Source organism: Neovison vison, chromosome 5 (genome assembly GCF_020171115.1).
Source record: "Neovison vison isolate M4711 chromosome 5, ASM_NN_V1, whole genome shotgun sequence".
NCBI lineage: Eukaryota > Metazoa > Chordata > Mammalia > Carnivora > Mustelidae > Neogale > Neogale vison.
The window spans coordinates 152,548,186-152,568,094 of record NC_058095.1 but is presented as its reverse complement, the minus strand read 5'-3'; the positions used below and the strand labels follow the sequence as shown (position 1 = coordinate 152,568,094).

General features: G+C 41.0%; 1 protein-coding gene across 1 annotated transcript in view; it reads left to right on the top strand.

The window, feature by feature from the left end:
* UGGT2 (UDP-glucose glycoprotein glucosyltransferase 2) overlaps positions 1–18,841 on the top strand; it is a 197,357-nt gene extending 178,516 nt beyond the window's left edge. The window contains exons 37-39 of the mRNA XM_044249974.1: positions 7,250–7,366; positions 12,007–12,133; positions 18,613–18,841. Coding sequence (XP_044105909.1) covers positions 7,250–7,366; positions 12,007–12,133; positions 18,613–18,635 — 267 coding nt within the window. The 3' untranslated portion in view covers positions 18,636–18,841. The remainder of the gene's footprint in view (positions 1–7,249; positions 7,367–12,006; positions 12,134–18,612) is intronic.
* The last annotated feature ends 1,068 nt before the right edge of the window (positions 18,842–19,909 follow it).

Here is a 19,909-nt window from a genome sequence, read left to right as displayed (position 1 = left end):
CCTTCTTTTCACTACATTTGTATCTTTGGGGTAAATACCCAGTAGTGCAATTGCAGTGTCATAGGGTAGCTTTATTTTTAATAGTTTGAGGAATCTCCACATTGTTTTCCAAAGAGGCCGCACCAGCTTGCATTCCCACCAACAGTGTAAGAGGGTTCCCCTTTCTCCACATCCTCTCCAACAATTGTTGTTTCCTATCTTGTTAATCTTTGCCATTCTAACTGGCATAAGGTGGTATCTCAGTGTGGTTTTGTTTTGAATTTCCCTGATAGCTAATGATGTGGAACATCTTTTCATGTGTCTGTTAACCATTTGTATGTCTTCCTTGGAGAAGTGTTTTTTCATGTCCTCTGCCCATTTCTTGACTGGATTATTTGTTTTTTGGGTGTTGAGTTTGAGGAGTTCTTTATAGATCTTGGATACTACCCCTTAACCTGATATGTCATTTGCAAATATCTTCTCCCATTCCATGGGTTGGTTCTTAGTTTTGTTGACTGTTTCCTTTGCAGTGCAAAAGCTTTTTATCTTGATGAAGTCCTAAAAGTTCATTTTCACTTTTTTTTTTCTTTGCCTTTGGAGACGTGTCTCGGAAGAAGTTGCTGTGGCCAATGTCGAAGAGGTTACTGCCTATGTTCTCCTCTAGGATTTTGATAGATTCCTGCCTCACATTGAGGTCTTTTATCCATTTTGAGTTTTTCTTGTATATGGTGTAAGAGAATGGTCTTATAGACTCATTTGCAGTACATGATCCAGACCGCTCTAGTTCCCTGCTTGCAAACTTCAAAATCTGACATTTGCATCCTCTTTTTCCCCTTGGTACATTCTGTATTGGATATCTCAACTGTCTCGACTTAACATGTAATTTTTTCACTTTCAGCTGAACATTTTCAAAACTGATCATATTTTATCTTCCCTTTTCCATCCTTAGGCCTCTTCCTCCCACCACATGCCCTGGCTCACTTACTGTACCTTTTTCTTACTCCCTCCCATCATCAGTTAAACATGTCTCCATCTCTGATTTTTAAGACAGACTCCCTTCTTCCTGTGTCCCACCTGGCTACTGCCTTACGTTTTGTTTTTCCTAACAGATAAGCACCTTTTTTTTCTCAATATCTGACTGATTTCCAGAGCCACTTAACCTAATGATTGGACCCAAAACCTCCCAGAATTAGGGGGATAACAAGCACAGCCTCCCCAAGAGGGTCACTGGGAGCGAGGATAAGCAGGATCGCTTCTACTTTGCCCCTTGGACCCATTCTTCCATGTGGTGACACAGCACCATACGATGGTTAGTGATTTAGAACATCTGCTGCACCCCACTCTTGCAGCGTCTTGTCCCCAAGGTAGCACCTCCTGTGCCTTCAGTAAATCATTTATTGCTCTGTCAGGCCAGCAGCTTCTGGGTGGTGGAGTATTCAGCCAGACCACAGGATCTCCTGGTCATGTGCCCTCTACCAGGCTTCCTTTCCTTGCTCTAAAGTGGGTCTGTTGGTCTAATGCAATATTAAATGGAATCTTCCCTCAGTGGATAGTTCTGTAAGCCTTGGATAATGCTACTAAGTCTCTGTGAGCAGGAAAGACAAACCCATATGCAGAATATGTATATATTTCAGTTCCGAAGAATCTGTGGTCTCGGTTAGGAAGAGTCCAGTCTAGTCGGCTACTTAAAAGACTTCACAGAGTAGTGGTCTCTCCTCCCAGATGGGGAAAGGAACCCTCCCTTTGCCTCTAACAAAGAGTTTCATAAATTTTTTAAAGTTAGCTAACCATACAGGGAAGGGCTTACTCTTTAACGTTAGGCTTATTACTTACATTGGGCAGTTCATTTTTCCATTGTCTTGGGGTTGTGGGATTACCCACAGAGAAAAATTTTAAGAATATCCAGCCTTTGTGGGTTTTACTGCCAGGGAGTGGGGTCTGGTAGTCTTCCATGAGTTGGATCTTGTGATTCTTTTTATGATGGGCTTTTTCTTTTTAAATAAATAAAAGACACAAACTACCAAAATGCACTTAAAATAGTCTGAATAGCCCTATGTCAATGGAGGAATTTGAGTTTAGTTTAAATCTTCATGCCCAGATAGCTTCATTACAAAACATTAAAGAAAGAAACAATACCAATTCTACTCATTCTATGAAGCCAACATTAATGACTTTAACATTAAGACCATACAAAGACACTATAAGAAAGGAAAATTACAGACCAGCATCCCACATGAACAGGTGTATACATCCTTAATAAAAATCTCAGGAAATCAAATCCAGCATATATAATAAAGACCCTAAGTCAGAATTAAATGGACTTTATCCCTGGGTTCATTCCATTTTAGAATACCAGTCAGTGTAATTCACTAATTAACAGACCAAAAAAGAAAAAACACATGATCAGCTTGATACAAAAGAGCATTTGATATATTCCAGCATCCATTCCTAATAAAAACTCTCAGCAACCTAGCACAAGAAGGGAACTTCCTCAACCTGGTAAAGGACACCTATGAGGGGCACCTCGGTGGCTCAGTCAGTTGAGTGTCTGACTCTTGCTTTCGGCTCAGGTTATGATCTCACAGTCTTGGGATTGAGCCCCACATTGGGCTCTGTGCTCAGTGCAGAGTCTGCTTCAGATTCTTTCTCCCTCTCCCTCTGCTTTTCCCCCCATCTTGTTGTGCTCACTTGTGCACGCTCTCGCTCTCTCTCTAAAATGAATAAATAAAATCTTTAAAAAGACACTTATGAAAAACCTATAGTTAACATTGTACTTAATGGTGAAATACTGAATACTCTCCCCTTAAGATCAGGTACAAAGCAAAAACATCTACTCATCATTTCCATTCAGCATTGCAGTGGAGGTACTAGATAGTACAACAAGGCAGGAAAAATAAAAGGCATTGAATTGGCAAGGAATAAGTAACTTTTTTTTCAAACAATAGAATCATTTATGTAGAATATCCTCTCTAATCTACTAAAAAGCTATATAGAATCAATAAGTATATTTAGTAATACTGCAGATATAAGATCAGTATATGAAGGGCAATTCTGTATTTCTATTTACTAGCAACAGTTGGAAATGGAAGCTAAAAAGATGATACTCTCTCTAATAGCATTTAAAAAATTAAGTTCATATAGAAATGCAGTAGACCCCAAAATAGCCAAAACAGCTTTGAAGAACAGAGTTTGAAGACTTATTTTACCTGATTTCAAGATTTAATATAAAGATACTGTAATCCAAATGGTGTGATTTGGTGTAAAAACAGGTAATTAAATCCATATGTAGGAATAGAGATTCCAGAAATAACCCATTCGTTTGAATAATTGACTTTTGACAGAGGTGTGAAGGCAGTGCAGTGGGAGAAGGACAGCCTTCTAAAATGGCACTGGAAAAATTAGACATCCATATACAAAGCAAAACAAAAACACTCCCATTCATAACACATTTCATGTACAAAAATCAACTCAAAACACATCATAGATCTAAAGATAAAATGTAAAACTATAAAGCTTTTAGAAGATAGGAGAAAATTGTTTATGCACATGTTTTTAGACCTGCTAAAAGTGTGACCCACATTAGAAAATAATTGACAAATATATAAAAGAACTCTCAAAACTCATTAATAAGAAAGAAAAAAATCTCATTTTTAAAAAATCAGAAACAAAATAGAGACCCCAGAAATGGACCCTCAACTCCATGGTCCACTAATCTTAGACAAATCAGGAAAAAATATCCAATGGAAAAAAGCCTCTTCAATAAGTGGTGTTGGGAAAATTGGACAGCCACATGTAGAAGAGTGAAGCTGGACCGTTCTCTTACACCATACACAAAGATAAACTCTAAATGGATGAAAGACCTCAGTGTGAAACTGGAATCCATCAGAATCCTAGAGGAGAACACCAGCAGCAACCTCCTTGACATTGGCCACAGCAACTTTCAAGACAGGTCTCTAAAGGCAAGGGAAGCAAAAGCAAAAATGAACATTTGGTACTTCAATCAAGATAAAAAGCTTTTGCACAGCAAAGGAAACAGTCAACAAAACTAAGAGCCAACCCATGGAATGGGAGAAGGTATTTGCAGATGACATATCAGGTAAAGGGCTAGGATCCAAGATCTATTAAGAACTTCTCAAACTCAACACCCAAAAAACAAATAATCCATTCAAGAATTGGGAAGAAGATGTGAAAAGACACACAAATGTCTTCCAAAGAAGACATACAAATGCCAAAAGACATGTGAAAAAAAGTTCCACATCATTAGCTATCAGGGAAATTGAAATCAAAATCACAATGAGATACCACCTTACACCAGTTAGAGTGACAAAAATTAACAAGACAGGAAGCAAATGTTCCATGGAGAGGATGTGGAGAAAGGGGAAACCTCTTACACTGTTGGTGGAAATGCAAGGTGATGCAGCCACTCTGGAAAACAGTATGGAGTTTCCTCAAAAAATTAAAACTAGAACTACCCTCCAACTCAGCAATTTCACTACTAGGTATTTACCCCAAAGATACAGGCTTAATGAAAAGAAGGGGGACCTGCACCCCAATGTTCAAAGCAGCAATATCCACAATAACCAAACTATGAATGGAGGTGAGATGTCCTTCAACAGATGAATGGATAAAGAAGATGTGGTCCATATATATTACTCAGCCATCAGAAAGGATGCATACCCATCATTTGCATCAATGTGGATGGAACTTGAGGGAATTATGCTAATGAAATAAGTCAAGCGGAGAAGGACAATTATCATATGGTTTCACTCATGTGGAACATAAGCAATAGCATGGAGGACCACTGGGGAAGTGAGGAAAAATTGAATGGGAAGAAATCAAAGAGGGAGACAAACCATGAAAGACTCTGGACTCCAGGAAGCAAACTGAGGGTTACAGAAGGGAGGGGGTGGGAGGATGGAGTAACCGAATGACGGGAGTTTAGGAGGACACATGACGTTATGAGCACTGGGTGTTCTGTGTAACTAATGATTCGTTGAACACTGCATCAAAAACTAATGATGTGTTATATGTTGGATAACTGAACATAATAAAAAAATTAAAAAACCAATCTTTAGGGGCACCTGGGTGGCTCAGTGGGTTAAAGCCTCTGCTTTAGCTCAGGTCATGGTCCCAGGGTCCTGGGATCAAGCCCCACATCAGGCTCTCTGCTCCGTGGGGAGCCTGCTTCCTCCTCTCTCTGCCCACCTCTCTGCCTACCTCTCTGCCTACTTGTGATCTCTGTCTGTCAAATAAATAAATAAAATCTTTTAAAAAAAAATCTTTAAAAAATAAAGTATTTTAAAAATAAAAATTTTAAAATATCAAATTTTAACAGACACTTCAGCAAAGATGATGATCAAGTGGCAATAAGTCCATGGAAAGATGCTGAAGATGATTAGTCATTAGGGAAATGAGGATTAAAACTACAATGAATAATTCCACATACCATTAAAATAGTTGATACTAAAAAGACCATACTAAGTGTCGACAGGGGTACATACATTGCTGATGAGCAGGTAAAAATGCTGTAACCCTGTTGGTGGGAATGCAAGCTGGTGCAGCCACTTTGGAAAACAGTGTGGAAGTCCCTCAAAAAATTAGAAATAGAGCTGCCCTCTGACCCGGCAATTGCACTCATTTACCCCAAAGATACAGATGTAGTGAAAAGAAGGGCCACATGCACCGCAATGCTCATAGCAGCAATGTCCACGATAGCCAAATTGTGGAAAGAGACAGGATGCCCTTCAATTGGCAGTTGAATGGATAACGAAGATATGGTTCATATATACAATGGAGTATTACTCTGCCATCAGAAAGGATGAATACCCAGCTTCTGCATCAGCATAGATGGGACCGGAGGAGATTATGCTGAGTGAGATAAGTCAAGCAGAGAAGGACAATTATATGGTTTCACTTATATGTGGAGCATAAGGAATAGCGTGGAGGACATTAGGAGAAGGAAGGAGAAAATGGCAGGGGTAGGTGGACGAACCACGAGAGACTATGGACTCTGAGAAACAAACAGGGTTTTTTGAGGGTGGGGGCTGGGGGGATGGGTTGGCGCAGTGATGGGTATTAAGGAGTGTACGTACTGCATGGAGCACTGGGTGTTACATGCCAACAGTGCATCATGCAACACAACGTCAAAAACTCTACAGTGACTAACATAATAAAAAAACAAAAAATACTGTAGACATTTTGAAAAACAGCTTGGCAGTTTCTTATGAATTTGAATTTACTCCTACCCTATGATCAGTCAGTCTGCTTCAAGGGAAAGTATAAGTCTAGGGGCGCCTGGGTGGCTCAGTGGGTTAAAGCCTCTGCCTTCGGCTCAGGTCATGATCCCAGGGTCCTGGGATGGAGCCCCGCATAGGGCTCTCTGCTCAGCGGGGAGCCTTCTTCCCCCTCTCTCTCTGCCTGCCTCTCTGCCTACTTGTGATCTCTCTGCCAAATTTAAATAAATAGATCTTTGTAAAAAGTATATGTCTATATAGAGACTTGTGCATGAATAGATGTAGCAGCTTTATTTGGAAAGTCCAAATCCTACAACCACCCCGTATTCATTATCTATCGCTCCCTAACAACTTATCAGAAAACATAGCCGCTTGCAATAACAAATAGTTGCAGTGGGCCGGGAATCTGGGCCTGACGTAGCTGAGCATTCTGCTCCACAGGCGCTCATGAGGCTGAAATTATCTTGGCCCAGGGAGGGCCATCTCCTCTGTAGACCTGACTGGGCTCAGTCACGCACGGGCTTGTAGGCAGGACGGTGAGGTCTTTGTCACTTATGAGGCTCATTTGCCTTGTAAACTTTCTTTAACCCAGGTGTCAACAGTCTTTGCTTAGAAAGCCTGGAGCATTATTTCCTAACAGAGAAAGAAAGGGTCCCCTCTGAATCCGGAGGGCATGGTGCCAGCACGTTGACAGCAATGGCAAGAGCGGGCCCAGTGCGGGTGACCAGTGCGCTGGTTCAGGACAGGCGGAGGCGGTGCGGCTGTCCATTTGGGGGCATGTGGGGTGGTGGGTGTCTGGGCTCCCCACTGCATCCCTGATGTCAGGGGTGATGTCCAGGACAGCTTTGGGCACAGTTCTAGCCCCTGGGTTCATCGTCACACAAGATGATTGGGTCATAGTAAGTATGTTAGTAGCTTAAAAATCGATATGTTAGATCTGCGAATTTTTTTTTGAGCTTGTTTTTAATCTAATTGGCATCATCAAGCTCATTCCCTCTGCCTAATTTCTGTACCTTGTTTAAATCATGTTTCTGTAGGATCTCCCCAATAATATGATTTACCAAGTCGCCATTAAGTCTCTTCCTCAAGACTGGCTGTGGTGTGAAACGTGGTGTGACGACGCCTCCAAACAGAGAGCCAAAACCATTGACCTGGTGAGTGTGCGCGACCGTCCGCGTGCAAGCGCACGTGAACGTGTTCAAGAGTTTCTCTTTACAGCCGGGATGGCACCCCCGTGGCACCCCGCTGCTTCGTCTATCACGTACTGTGGTGTTCACTGAGGTTGGCCAAGTACAGAGCTGTGTCGGGGGGCCTCCAGGACCACCCCCAGGGTTGAGGAATCACTGAAAGGACTCCCAGGACTCAGAATATCACCCTGCTCATGGCGGGGTTTCATGCCATGTCCACACAGGGAAGAGGTGTGGGGGGCAAAGTTCAGAGCAAGCCAGGGGCAGGCTTCCAAGAGCCCTCTCCCTGCGGAGTCACGCGGGACCAGCTCAGCCCCTGAAGCTGTGAGGAATTCCACAGCACTGGTGAGGTGGTGTGTCCCAGGGCAGCTCGTCAGGAGCCCAGGGTGCAGGATTCTTACCCGGGGCCGCTCGCAAGCACTCCCCCTGCCTGTCGCATATCAGGCACTTAAAAAGGAAATACACTGAAAATTCCCAACATCCCAAAGGAAAGCAGGTTCCGTATAAAGCATGGGTTGGCACACTTCAGGCACTGTTGTGCTAGTCTTACCAGGAATGACGGCAACACTCCTGAAACCCAAGTTCCCAGATGCCGGCCAAGGGCCGTCCATGCAAGCAGGCCGTGTGAAGGACGGCGATCTCGGGCTCGCTGCTCGACTCTCTCGGGCGCTTTTCAGGGGCGTCTGAAAGGAAGGCCAGGAGCTGCCTGAAGTGCTCATGGATTAACTTTCATCTTAATGTATAACCAGTTTGCTTCTCCTGCCAGTATTTTTCCCAAATGAAGACGACTGAAATAATTCTGTGTCTACTAAATTATCCTTTACGTGTCTGCTTTTCTTCCTTTTGAGAAATTTATTTTCATTTTGATTTTAAGCAGATCCTATGCTACACAGTGTAACTCTCCTAGATGTGAAATATTTGAAACTAATTTATTGTCCAGCTGTCTCGAACTCACATTCCAATACTTTATTATCTTTAATAGCTATGAGATATTGACATTCTTTTTCTTTCTAAAGAAAAAGAATGTTTTTGTGCTAATTTAAGTTTTAAATAATTATTTACAAGTTCTTCAGTAAAAAATAAGCTGTCAAAATATTAGCATTCATACAGTTTTGAACAAAAGACAGGACGATAAAATAGACATTTTTCTAGAAATTGAATGACATTTTTCTAGAAATTCTAGAATTTCTATACATTAGAAATGTATAGAAAAAAATGTAGCAGGCCAGTATGTCAGGTTGCAACCAAAGGTGATAGAATGTAGCAGAAATAAGTAAGATGGCACTGTTAAGAAGAAAGAAGGGAATTTTCTAAAGAGAGGTCAAGAACATTACTGAACGAAACGCCTAAGAGATTGTTAAGGTTGTGCTGGGACATAAAAGGTTGTGACTCGTACATTGGTGACAGAGGGTCTCCTGGGGGTCTCTAGTACTTAGGTTAGCATGAGCTAACTATAACCCTAAATTTCAGTGGTTTCTCCCTCACCTGAGTACAGATCTATGTGAGTATTCTGTCCGTGAGTAGCTTCCCTGTCCCCCATGACTCAGGGACCACCCTCCGTGCACTTGGGGCTCCTTCATCCTCTGAGGTCCTGTCTTCTCTGTATCCATCTGGAGCTGATCTGCCCAGGATGGCGGCCACTTGCCACATGTGGACCCTGAGCACTTAAAATGTTGCTAGTCTGAACTGAGATGGGCTGTAAAGTGTAAGATAGATTTTCAAGACTCGGTACAATAATAAGGTAAAAACATCTTATTACTAACTTTTATACTTATTACATATTGACTGATCATTTGGACATAGTTGGTTAAGTAAGATAGAGTATTCACATTTACTGCACCTATTCTTTTTATACTTTTCTATGTCACTCCTAGAAAATTTAAGATGACATATATAGTTTCCATCATCTTTCTCTTGTGTAATGTTGATCTGGAGGGGAGAGAAGAAGTGGCAGGAATGCTTCCGGACTCAGAAAAGCCGTGGCCCCCTTGGCCGGGCATTGGTTGTGTGGCCACATGTAATGTAAGAGGCGCTGAGGAATGGCATTCCCAATGGGCAGCTACTGCCTAGGGATGGGTCTACATAGAGAAAAGATGGCATAAATTTTGGTGGACAACTAGCCATCCCTCCCACAGAAACACTTCAAAAGGAGAGAACGTGCTAATTTGGGCCAGCTCCTTGGGGAAAAAGTTAAGGGAGTGTAGAAAAACCCCGAGGAAGTGGCCTAATGAAGAGAAGAAAGCACGATTAATGGCATTGAAGGGGAGGAGAGCATTTATGAATGATACTCTGCGCCCTTTCGGTCAGGGTTCTCAACCTGGGCATTACTGACGTTTAGGACCGTGGGATCCGTACGGTGGGGACCTTCCTGCACTCTGGGGGATGTTTCGCACGTCCCTGGCCTTACCCACTAGATGGCAGTAGCACCCCGCCCCCCAGTCCTGACACCCAAAATATGTCCAGATCTTGTCAGAGCGCCCCTGAGGGGCAGAATAGCACCACTGATAGAGATCATAGGGGGGAAATATTGTAGCACAAAAATCAAGGAAAACATAGTAATTGTAACAGTTTCTGACACAAAATGAAAGAAAAGAGTTTCATTATCTTCACTTTATACAACGTATTGTCTGTAAGGTTAATTTCTGCGAAGAAAATCCTCTTTTCCCACTTACTTCAGGAATATATGACTACAGAAAAAAGCCACAGTGGAATGAACTGAAAATATCTGGTGAGGAAAGGATCAAGACACTAGGCTCATGGCTCAGAACCAGTCGCTTTCGCACAGGAATTAAGGAGGGAGCAAGTTGAGGCAGCTACACGGGAACGCCGCGTCGAGCGGGCTTCCACGTGCGGCCTCTGTGGCTGCCTGTCCGCGGCCCACGGGAGGCTCGTGGCGCTGCGTGCGGCGCGTTTGTGCTCCCGCCGCCGCCCCGCGTGGCTCCGTCATGGCGTCTCCATTCCTCACAGGGCTCCAGCCGCACTCTCTGGGGGCCCCTGGGACCTCTCTCCTCACACCTCCCGAGCAGCGCATCAGCAGACCTCGTCCTCCGCACTGTCACCTGCGTCCACAGTCAGATCCTTCTCCTGCGAGACTTTTGCCTTTTAGCCTTTTAATTTCCCAAGGAACTCCATGGTAGGACCAGTTGCTCGCTGAGTCGTTGAACTGGGTCCCGTGTCAGTGTACCTTGGAGACTGTCTTCCTCCTCTGTGTGGAGCACTAGACACCCCCCCACACACACACAGACACACAGACACACAGACCCACACACTGTATGGGTCTTGCCAGACACCCCCCCCACACACACACACACACACTCTGTATGGGTCTCGCCAGACACCCCCCCCCAGACACACACACACACACACACACACACACACACACACAGTATGGGTCTTCCCTCTAGTGAGCTGCGGTTGGAACCTGACTGCGGAGCCACGCCCACTGGTGTTCCCCTGTGTCAGGTAGACTAGTTAATATTTCTAGACATGAGATTTATAACCTACTCTGCATTTCCCACCGGTCAATATTTTGACAAATGAGTTCCAGTTAACTGATTTTCTTCTTCCCGTTAACTGACTTTAAATATCATCACAGTTGCTAAACAGAAGCGAGGCGTAAGAAGTGGAATGGTCGTTTTTGCTAAAGAAACTCATGGGATTTCTAAAGGCTAACCAATACTTTTGTCTGTGGAAAACGGAAAGCATATAAACCAGACATTAGCCCAAAGAAAAGATAAGAAAATATTTGTTAATGGAGTCTATGTTCTTTTACAGAATGGTCATGGAATTAGATCTTTTGTCAAAACAGTTTGCAGAACTGTTTGACAGACTACTTGTTAACCATCAGAATGTTTAGGGCGCCTGGGTGGCTCGGTCGTTAAGCATCTGTCTGCGGCTCAGGTCATGATCCTGGGGTTCTGGGATGGAGCCCCGCATCGGACTCCCCGCTTGGCAGGGAACCTGCTCCTCCCTCTCCCACTCCCCCTGCTTGTGTTCCCTCTCTCACTGTGTCTCTCTGTCAAATAAATAAAATCTTTAAAAAAAAAAAAAAACGATCAGAATGTTTTTAAAACAATTTTTGTTTAAATTTCTGATTGAGGGACGCCTGGGTGGCTCAGTCAGTTAAGCATATGCCTTTGGCTTGGGTTATGATCCTGGGGTCCTGGGCTCAAGTCCCTCATCTGGCTTCTCCCTCTGCCTGCTTCTCCCCCTGGTTGTGCTTTCTCTCTCTCTCTCTCTCTCCCTCTCTGACAAAGAAATAAGTAAAATCTTTAAAAAGTAAAAAATTTCTGATTGAGGTGTTTGCATTAAACACTTACTGCTCGCATAAAGTATGATTTGTCATTTCACTTGATCCTTTCCCCATTCAACTAACTTAAGAACTTTAAATATTTGGTGCTTAGGACTCAGCTTTTTACAAAATGCATTTTTGTTTGCTCTAGTGACTTAGGAATGTCCTCAGGCATTTCCTTTATATTTCCTGAACAATGATCTGCCCTTCCTTCCTCCCTCCCTTCCTTCTTTCCTTTCTTCTTTCCTTCATTGAAGTATAACGAACATATGAGGGCAATAGTTTTTCATTAATAAAACTTTATTTAAATTTTCAGTGCAATAATCCCAAAACAAAAGAACCCAAGCTACAAGCTGCTATCAGGATTGTCCCAGAATGGGTGGAGTATGACACTGAGATCCGACGACTGTTAGATCACCTGGAAAACAAGAAGAAAAATGCAAGTAAGTCACCCTTCTGCGGTGGTGTTGGAACCATGCATTGCATTAACTGAGACTATAGTAGATTACAAACTAATTTCTTGGTGAATTTATTAAATGATGAGATCAGAATTTCTTTAAGGAATTTCCTTTTTATGTGGACTAAGCTCACAAATTAAAAACATGGACAGAGACTCTCTTCCCCATGCAGAGAACTTCACGCAGAGCCCGGTGCGGCGGCGTCAGCCTCCCAACACCAGCAGTAAAAAATCGAAGTAGCAAAATGCCCGTCTTTAACATTACACCAAATTTCCCAAATGGGAAAATCCAAGCCCTGAGTTTTAGTAAAAGACTTACATAGTAACTAGAAATATTACCTCCTATCTCCTAAATTAATCTCCTACAGAATAGGGATTTCCCATGGGTTCCTGGTTCGAGCAGCCTTAGTCAGGGCTGCAGCGTGACTAGGATCCCATGAGCTTCCATTTCCAAGATTAAACCGTGGTTACCTGGGCATTTCATCACTCTGCATAAACCTTCAACAAATGAGTGTTGAATATTCCTTTAAAGCCGATACAAACTTCTTGATTGCCTCATAATTCTCTTTCCTCATCAGTGCCTAGTTCTTTGTTTTTCTTTACTCTTTTTTGAAAATAGCACTGAGTTCCAGTCCGTGTTACAGACTTTTCACAGTTTATATTAATTCTCAACAATAATTCTTTTCAGTGTTTCAAAATAAAATTAATTTTATTAAGCTTTATTTTTTCAAGACAGTCAAATGTTAAATATAAACATAAAAATGTTGTATGTAAACTTTCTCACATAAGCATGAAGTTGTGTTCATCTTGACTTTCTGTATTCCTTAACAAAACCAGTGTGTTATTTTCTGAGAAGTTAAGTATTTAAAACACACTCGTGTATTTTTAATTAATGAATTAAATAATTTTTTTTTTAAGATTTTATTTATTTAGTTGACAGACAGAGATCACAAGCAGGCAGAGAGACAGGCAGAGAGAGAGAGAGGCGGAAGCAGGCGCCCTGCTGAGCAGAGAACCCGATGCAGGACTTGATCCCAAGACCCTGAGATCATGACCTAAGCCAAAGGCAGAGGCTTAACCCACTGAGCCACCCAGATGTCCCAATAAATTAAATAATTTAATTAAGTCACCATTTCAATGCAGAAGAAGATTTTTTCAGTGTTGTGATGTAACTGTTTCAAAGAGAAAGAGATAGGACAGAGAAGGGGGAGAAAGGAAAAAAGGAAAAGGAAGAAAGGAAATTTTACGTAATTACTTAAAGAATTTTTAATGTGCAGAACATGAGATGAAATGTTTCTCTTTCAAATTGGAAAGAGTTAAAGGGTTAATAATATCCAGTGTTATCAAGGATATTGACGGATATTGACAAGTGAGCACTCTCATGTACTTATACATACAATAGCTGTATAAATTAAGGAAATATTACCATATGTATAAAAATTTAAAATATGTGTGCCCTTTGACCCAGCAATTCACTTTAACAAATTTATGTTATAAAAGAGAAATGACGGGGTGCCTGGGTGGCTCAGTCGGTTAGGCCGACTCTTTGATGTCAGCTCAGGTCTTGATCTCAGGGCTGTGGGATCAAGCCCCCCATTGGGCTCAATGCTCAGTAGGGAGTCACCTTGAGATTCTCTTTCCTCCTCTCCCTCTGCCCCTCCCCCCCCACACAGACACACATACTCTCTGTCAAATAAATAAATCTTTTAAAAAATAAATAATTTTTTAAAAGAAATGATATATGTATACATATGATTGTTATACTATTGTTTTTAATGAGATAGAAATAATTTCTCCATTGGGGCACCTGAGTGGCTACAACTGGTTGGTTAAGCTTCTTAAGGTTCTTGATCTACTACTCAGCTCAGGTCTTGATCTCAAGGTCATGAGTTCAATCCCTGCGCTGGGCTCCATGCTGGGCGTGACCTACTTTTAAAAAAGAAATAAATAATTTATCCATTAAGAGACTATTGATTATATAAACATTATTACACACAAACAGTGAAATATAGTGTAGCCTTTCAAGAGAATTGAGATAAATATATTTTGCTGACAGCATATTTTAAGTTAAAAACATAAAGTAATATTTGTAATATGATTGACTCCATCTTAAAGAAAAATGGCATGTTTGTGTTTATGTATGTATTTAAATATAATAATAAGAAGTTTTAAAAAGTTTTATGAAAGATTATTGCATTTTTTACTTAATTTTGAATTACAAATGTAAGATATGTTGTAAACAGTAAAACAATATGGAAGTATATAGTATAAAGTTGGAAGAGCTCTTTTACTCAGACACAAAGGGGCCATCATTTTTAAGGCTATGGTATACCTTTCGTAACTCTTGCATTTCTCATAGCAGCTGTATTAGTTTTCTAGGGACCACTGCCTAAGTGGCTTAAACAGAAGAAATTTTTTGTCTCACGGTTCTGGCAGCTTAAAGTCCAAGATCCAGATGTCATTAGGGTTGGTTCCTTTTGAGGGCGTGAGGGAGGATCTATCCCAGGCCTTCTTCCCAACTTGTAGGTGGCCGTTCTTTCCATGGCTCCCTTTACCTTGTCTTCACTCTCCATATATCTGTGTGCAGATGTCCTCACCCAACAAGGACACCACTCCTGTTGGATTAGGGTGTAACCTAATGGCATCATTTAACCCACTGAGCCACCCAGGCGCCCCTAATGGCATCATTTTAACTTCATTAGCTCTGTAAAGACTCTATTTCCAAATAAGGTCACTTTCTGAAGTTCTGCAGATTAGAACTCCACCATATAAATTTTGGAGGGAAACCGTTCAATCCATAACATGAATGGAGTTGAGGATATTGTCGTATGTTTAAGGGCTATTTGTCATTTCTCTTGTTTTCCATTTATTCTTGTCCTTTCACTCATTTTTTCCTAGAGGATTGTTGTCCAACACTGGAAAGAAATTAATGATCTTTATTCCAGAGATTTGTGTTGCCACCTTTATCGTAAACTAAATCCCGGTATTATTTATGTCTCATGTGGCACATTTTTTATCCTGTTCCATTGATCTCTGACTGTACATGTGCCTCTTTCACACTCCTTTAATTATTGAACATTTGTAGCAAGTTTTAATATTGAATAGGGCTTATCTCCCCTCATTGCTATTTTGTTTTTGTTGTTTTCCTGGTACTCCTATTCATTTTTCCATATAAGCTTTAGACTCATCTTATCTAGGCTGAAATTTTTCAGGTTTTTTGGGGGGATGGTAGGGGTTGGAGGGAAGATTATATTAAATTTGTTAATTAGGTTAGGAAGTACTGACATCTTCATGAAAACTGTTCTTCCCATCTAAGAGCATGTTGTATCTTTCTATATGTTCAGGTTCATTTTATGTTTGTCAAGAATCATAACATTTTAGTCACCTAATTTTTTTTTTTTTTTTAGTCACCTAAATTTTATACATTACCTTTTTAAGCTCATTCCTAGACATTTCATTTTTGTTAGTATTATGAATGGGATTTTCTCTTACAATGTGTCTTCTTACTGGTGGTTACTTGTACACAGAAAAACTATTGTTTTTTGTGTATGAATTTTTATTTCTGTGATCATGCTGAGTTTTCATTTATAGTAATATTTAAGTTGATTCTCTTGATTTTTCCCCCCAAAGATTATTTGCAAACAAGAATAATTTTTCCTCTTCCTTTCTAATGTTATACCTCACATTGCTTTTTCTCATCTAATTGCTTTGGCTGATATCTCTAACAGGATGTTAACAATAGTAGTGCACTAGGCCTCTTTCTCACTTTGCCTGGCCAACCTTCTGTGTTTCCCTGTTAAGTAGGATAATCACTTTGGACTACGAAAATTTATTATGTGGAGGAAATAGCCATTGATTCCTATTTTAATGAATGTTTTTATCAATAATGAGTTGCACTTAGCACTGCATATTAACTAACTAGAATTTGAAAAGAGAAAAGAGAATGGGTTCCTTTGATCAAATGCCTCCTCAAGAGCAATGGAGGTGACTATCTGTTTTTTATATTTGATTTATCAATATGACAAATTTTATTAATGTATTTCTTGATATTGACTCATCCCCGTGTTCCAGGTTTAAACTCAGCTTGGTCATGACCTATTCTTTATTTTTCCTTTTTTAAAGTTGAGATATAATTGACAGAAACAACTTTATATTAATTTCAGGTGTATAACATGACTTATTATTCATATGTATTGCAAATGCTTCTTCTGCATCCATTGAGATGATCATATTTTTAGCCTTTCATTTTGTTGATGTCATGTATCATGTTGATTGATTTGTGGATATTGAGCCATCCTTGCATCTCTAGAACACATCCCACTTGATCATGGTGTGTGATCTTTTTAACGTATTGTTGAATTTGGTTTGCTAATATTTTGTTGAGGATTTTTACATCTTTGTTTATCAAGAATATTGGTCCATAATTTTCTTCTCTTGTAGTGTCCTTTTCTGGTTTGGGGGTCAAGTTAATGCTGGCCTTATAAAGTGAGTTCGGATGTGTTCCTTCCTTATCTATTGTTTGGAAAAGTTTAAGAAGGATTGGTATTAATTATTCCTTAAATGTTTGGTAGAATTCACCAGTGAAGCCATCTGGTCCTGGACTTTTGTGTCTCAGGAGGTTTTGATTACTGGTTCAATCTCCTTGCTAGTAATTGGTTTGTTTAGGTATTCTATTCCTTCATGAATCCCTATATTCATGATAAGTTGAATGTTTTTAGGAATTTATTCATTTCTTCTAGGTTGTCCCAGTTTCTTGGCGTATCATTGTTCATAATAGTCTTTTATGATCCTTTGTATTTCTGTAGTTATATTTTCTTTTTATATTTCCTACTTTTCCCCTCTGTTCAGGGAAGTTTTTTTTTTTTACTTCTATTGATTTTTTTTTTTTAAGAGGGCAATCGCATCTTAATTTTTGACAGATCTTTTTCTCTCCTTGTTCCTTTTGAATTTCAGTTTCTTGTTTTATGGTTTCATTGAATTTCATTTTCAGAATAATCTGGAAAATATTATAATTATCTTAAGTACCTCTTTGGTTCTCTTTGTTACCTTCTTTCTTTTGAGTATGTTGTTTGTTTATCTTGGGCCTTTTTTCTTTTGCTATTGGTCTTCCTCAAATATGTGGAGATCCTTGGCTATTTTTATATTTTTAAGAGTAAAAGATTAGATTGCTCAATACAGAGAGCTGGCAAGGGTCTTCTCTGTTTAAAAATGTCTTTTTTTCCAATAGGCTTTTTCCCCGAGTGGGAGGGTTGATCAGTAGCTCTGCGTACATTAGCATGTGCAGAATTGACAGATTCCTCTCTGGATATATGGGCATGGAACAGATAAAGGTCATGCTACACACCAGCCTGGCCAAAAGCCAAAATGACGGCATTTTATTCAAGAGCATTGACCCTCATATGAAAATCGGTCTCTGTCTCTCTGTCGCTCTCTCAGTAGGTTGTTGAATTTTTCTTCCAAAAGTCATTTTCTCCTCTTTGTCTTGTAATAAACAGCCTGACCAATTCCCTGTGAAATGCAGGGGACAGAATGAGAGTGGGAGGCTGAGAGGCACAGATTTTCCTGACAGGGTTTCAGTTACTGCTTCACATTCTCACTCACGCGCCACCAGTGTTTGCTGTCAGGAGGTTCTCTTCTGTTGGAAAAATCACCTCCTCTTCCCTGCCATGTGGTCGTGTATCAGCTCTATGTTCTGTCTTCCATTTTTAGAAATTCATTCATAACTCTGCTCCAATGATGTCTCATAACCACCTCCCCCATTCTCATTATTGTTGCTCCCTTTTGTATTTCTTTATTATCTCTCACGTGGAATTTAGTAAAGAGAGAAACAGAGTCTAACATCTCGAACCGTGGAATAGGATGCATTTAAATTGTACTTCCATTCATTTCTGCCTGAAAATGTCACTTTAAATATCAGTGTTTTAAAATCAGTTCACGTGTGACACCTCAGTGATGTGGAGACCCTTTTGGTCTCCAGAAGTCTTCGCTAGGACTGATCCTCTCACGGCCGTGTCAGCATCTGTCAGTGTTGGACCGCTCTGTCTCTGCCTCCTCCGAGGACCACCACATGTGGCTGCTGCTCTCTGTTGGTCCATTGTGTTAACAGGAGGCTCTTGGTACACGCCGAGTAAACGATCAGGATTTTTCAGGGCTTCCATGGCCAGGCAGTGTGCTAGGTTTCAGAGATAACAGAGATCAAAAAAGATGTGGTCCTTGCCCTACTAGACTCATGAGAACCCCCTTCTAGGTGATAAAATGTTAAGCGTTTGTGATACAATATAGTAATTGCCATCATGTACAAAGAACGAATCTCATTTCCCATAAGCAAATAGGTACCAAACAAACGAAAGGATCCTCAGTCAGCAGCTGTGCTTTTTCCGTATCTCTTACTTTGGTGAGAGTTAGCTAGTAAGTGCATCTGATATTCCAGATTTCAATAACTCAGTACATTTTCCTCCTCTACAGTTTTGACACACGATGAGCTCTAGCGCTGGCTTCCAGGAGAAAGACTGAGTGAGAAGAAATCTGCCACCTGCTGGGGAAGTGTGGAACTACTGCTAAGACTTTTGGAAATTTCATTAAAGATCAGTGACCTATTCTTCAATTTAAATAATATTAATTATTTAAAAATACATGTGCTTAATGTATTGAATAAGTTTAAGTTATATAAAAAATGACCATCGAGTATTTAAAACTAGATTTTTTTTTTCTTTATTGCTTGAAACACTGGGTTTTCATCCATTAAAGTGGTACTTTGCCAGATCGCCCAGTAGAACATCAGCGGACTAGCTGGTCCTCACAGGGATGTAGCAAACCAACTCTGTCTGTGTTTTCCCTCTTCGTGCATCCATATTTCTTTAATTGCAAACGCACTTAAAATTAGAGAAACCTCTTGTGTTTTTTTCTTCTGAGAAAGGAAAAGGACTCATGGTTACCTCTGAATAATAAAAAAAAAAATTAAGCCCATTTATAACTTACTTTAAAATGAAAGAAGTGTGGTACTATACTATAATCATTTATTCATCTTAAGCGATATGATACAATTCTATGCTGTATTTCTATTTTCTTAGTGTTTCTAATCTTTGAGAAAATTACATTCATGGGCTTATGAGGTATGTACGCTTTTAAAGGAGTATAAAAGGAAGTATCAAGTAGTCACTTTTATAGAAACTAAGTTAAGAAGATGAAGTTTGTTTTCCTGCTGTGTATTAATAACAGATGCATAGAAATCGTGTACAAAAACTATCCACCTATTCTAGAATCTGGATCGTGGGAATGGAAGAGAGCCCGGGTCATTTGAACCCCGTCCCCTGAAGCAGCTGATTCGATGGGGCTGGGCTGAGCATGGGCGATCGTGGTTGTGTAAGGGGCTCTCCCTGGGATCTCTACCGAGTGTGGTGTGGGGAACGTCTCACGGAGGTTAGCCCCAGCCACCGAGGCAGACCCCCCCCCCCCCGGCCCCGGCCAGTGGAGCCTGGGACACCTGGGAACCCGGCCAGGCCACAGGGAGCCGTCTGCCTCGGGAGACGGGCAGGGCCCTCCGAGCTCCACCGTGAGCCAGAGCTGCCGACTGAGTCTCTCCTCCTGTTCTTTGAGCTCTTCTGAACGGGTCTGGCCCTCCTCCGTTCGGCCGCAGCACGGCCCGTAGAGTATTTGAAAATGGCCGCCCTGTTCCCAGCTGCTTCCTTCCTTCCTAACTGGAAGTCACAAGAGCTCTCCCTCTCCTGGTCACCCTCCCTTGGTCACTGGTTCCCATCTGTCT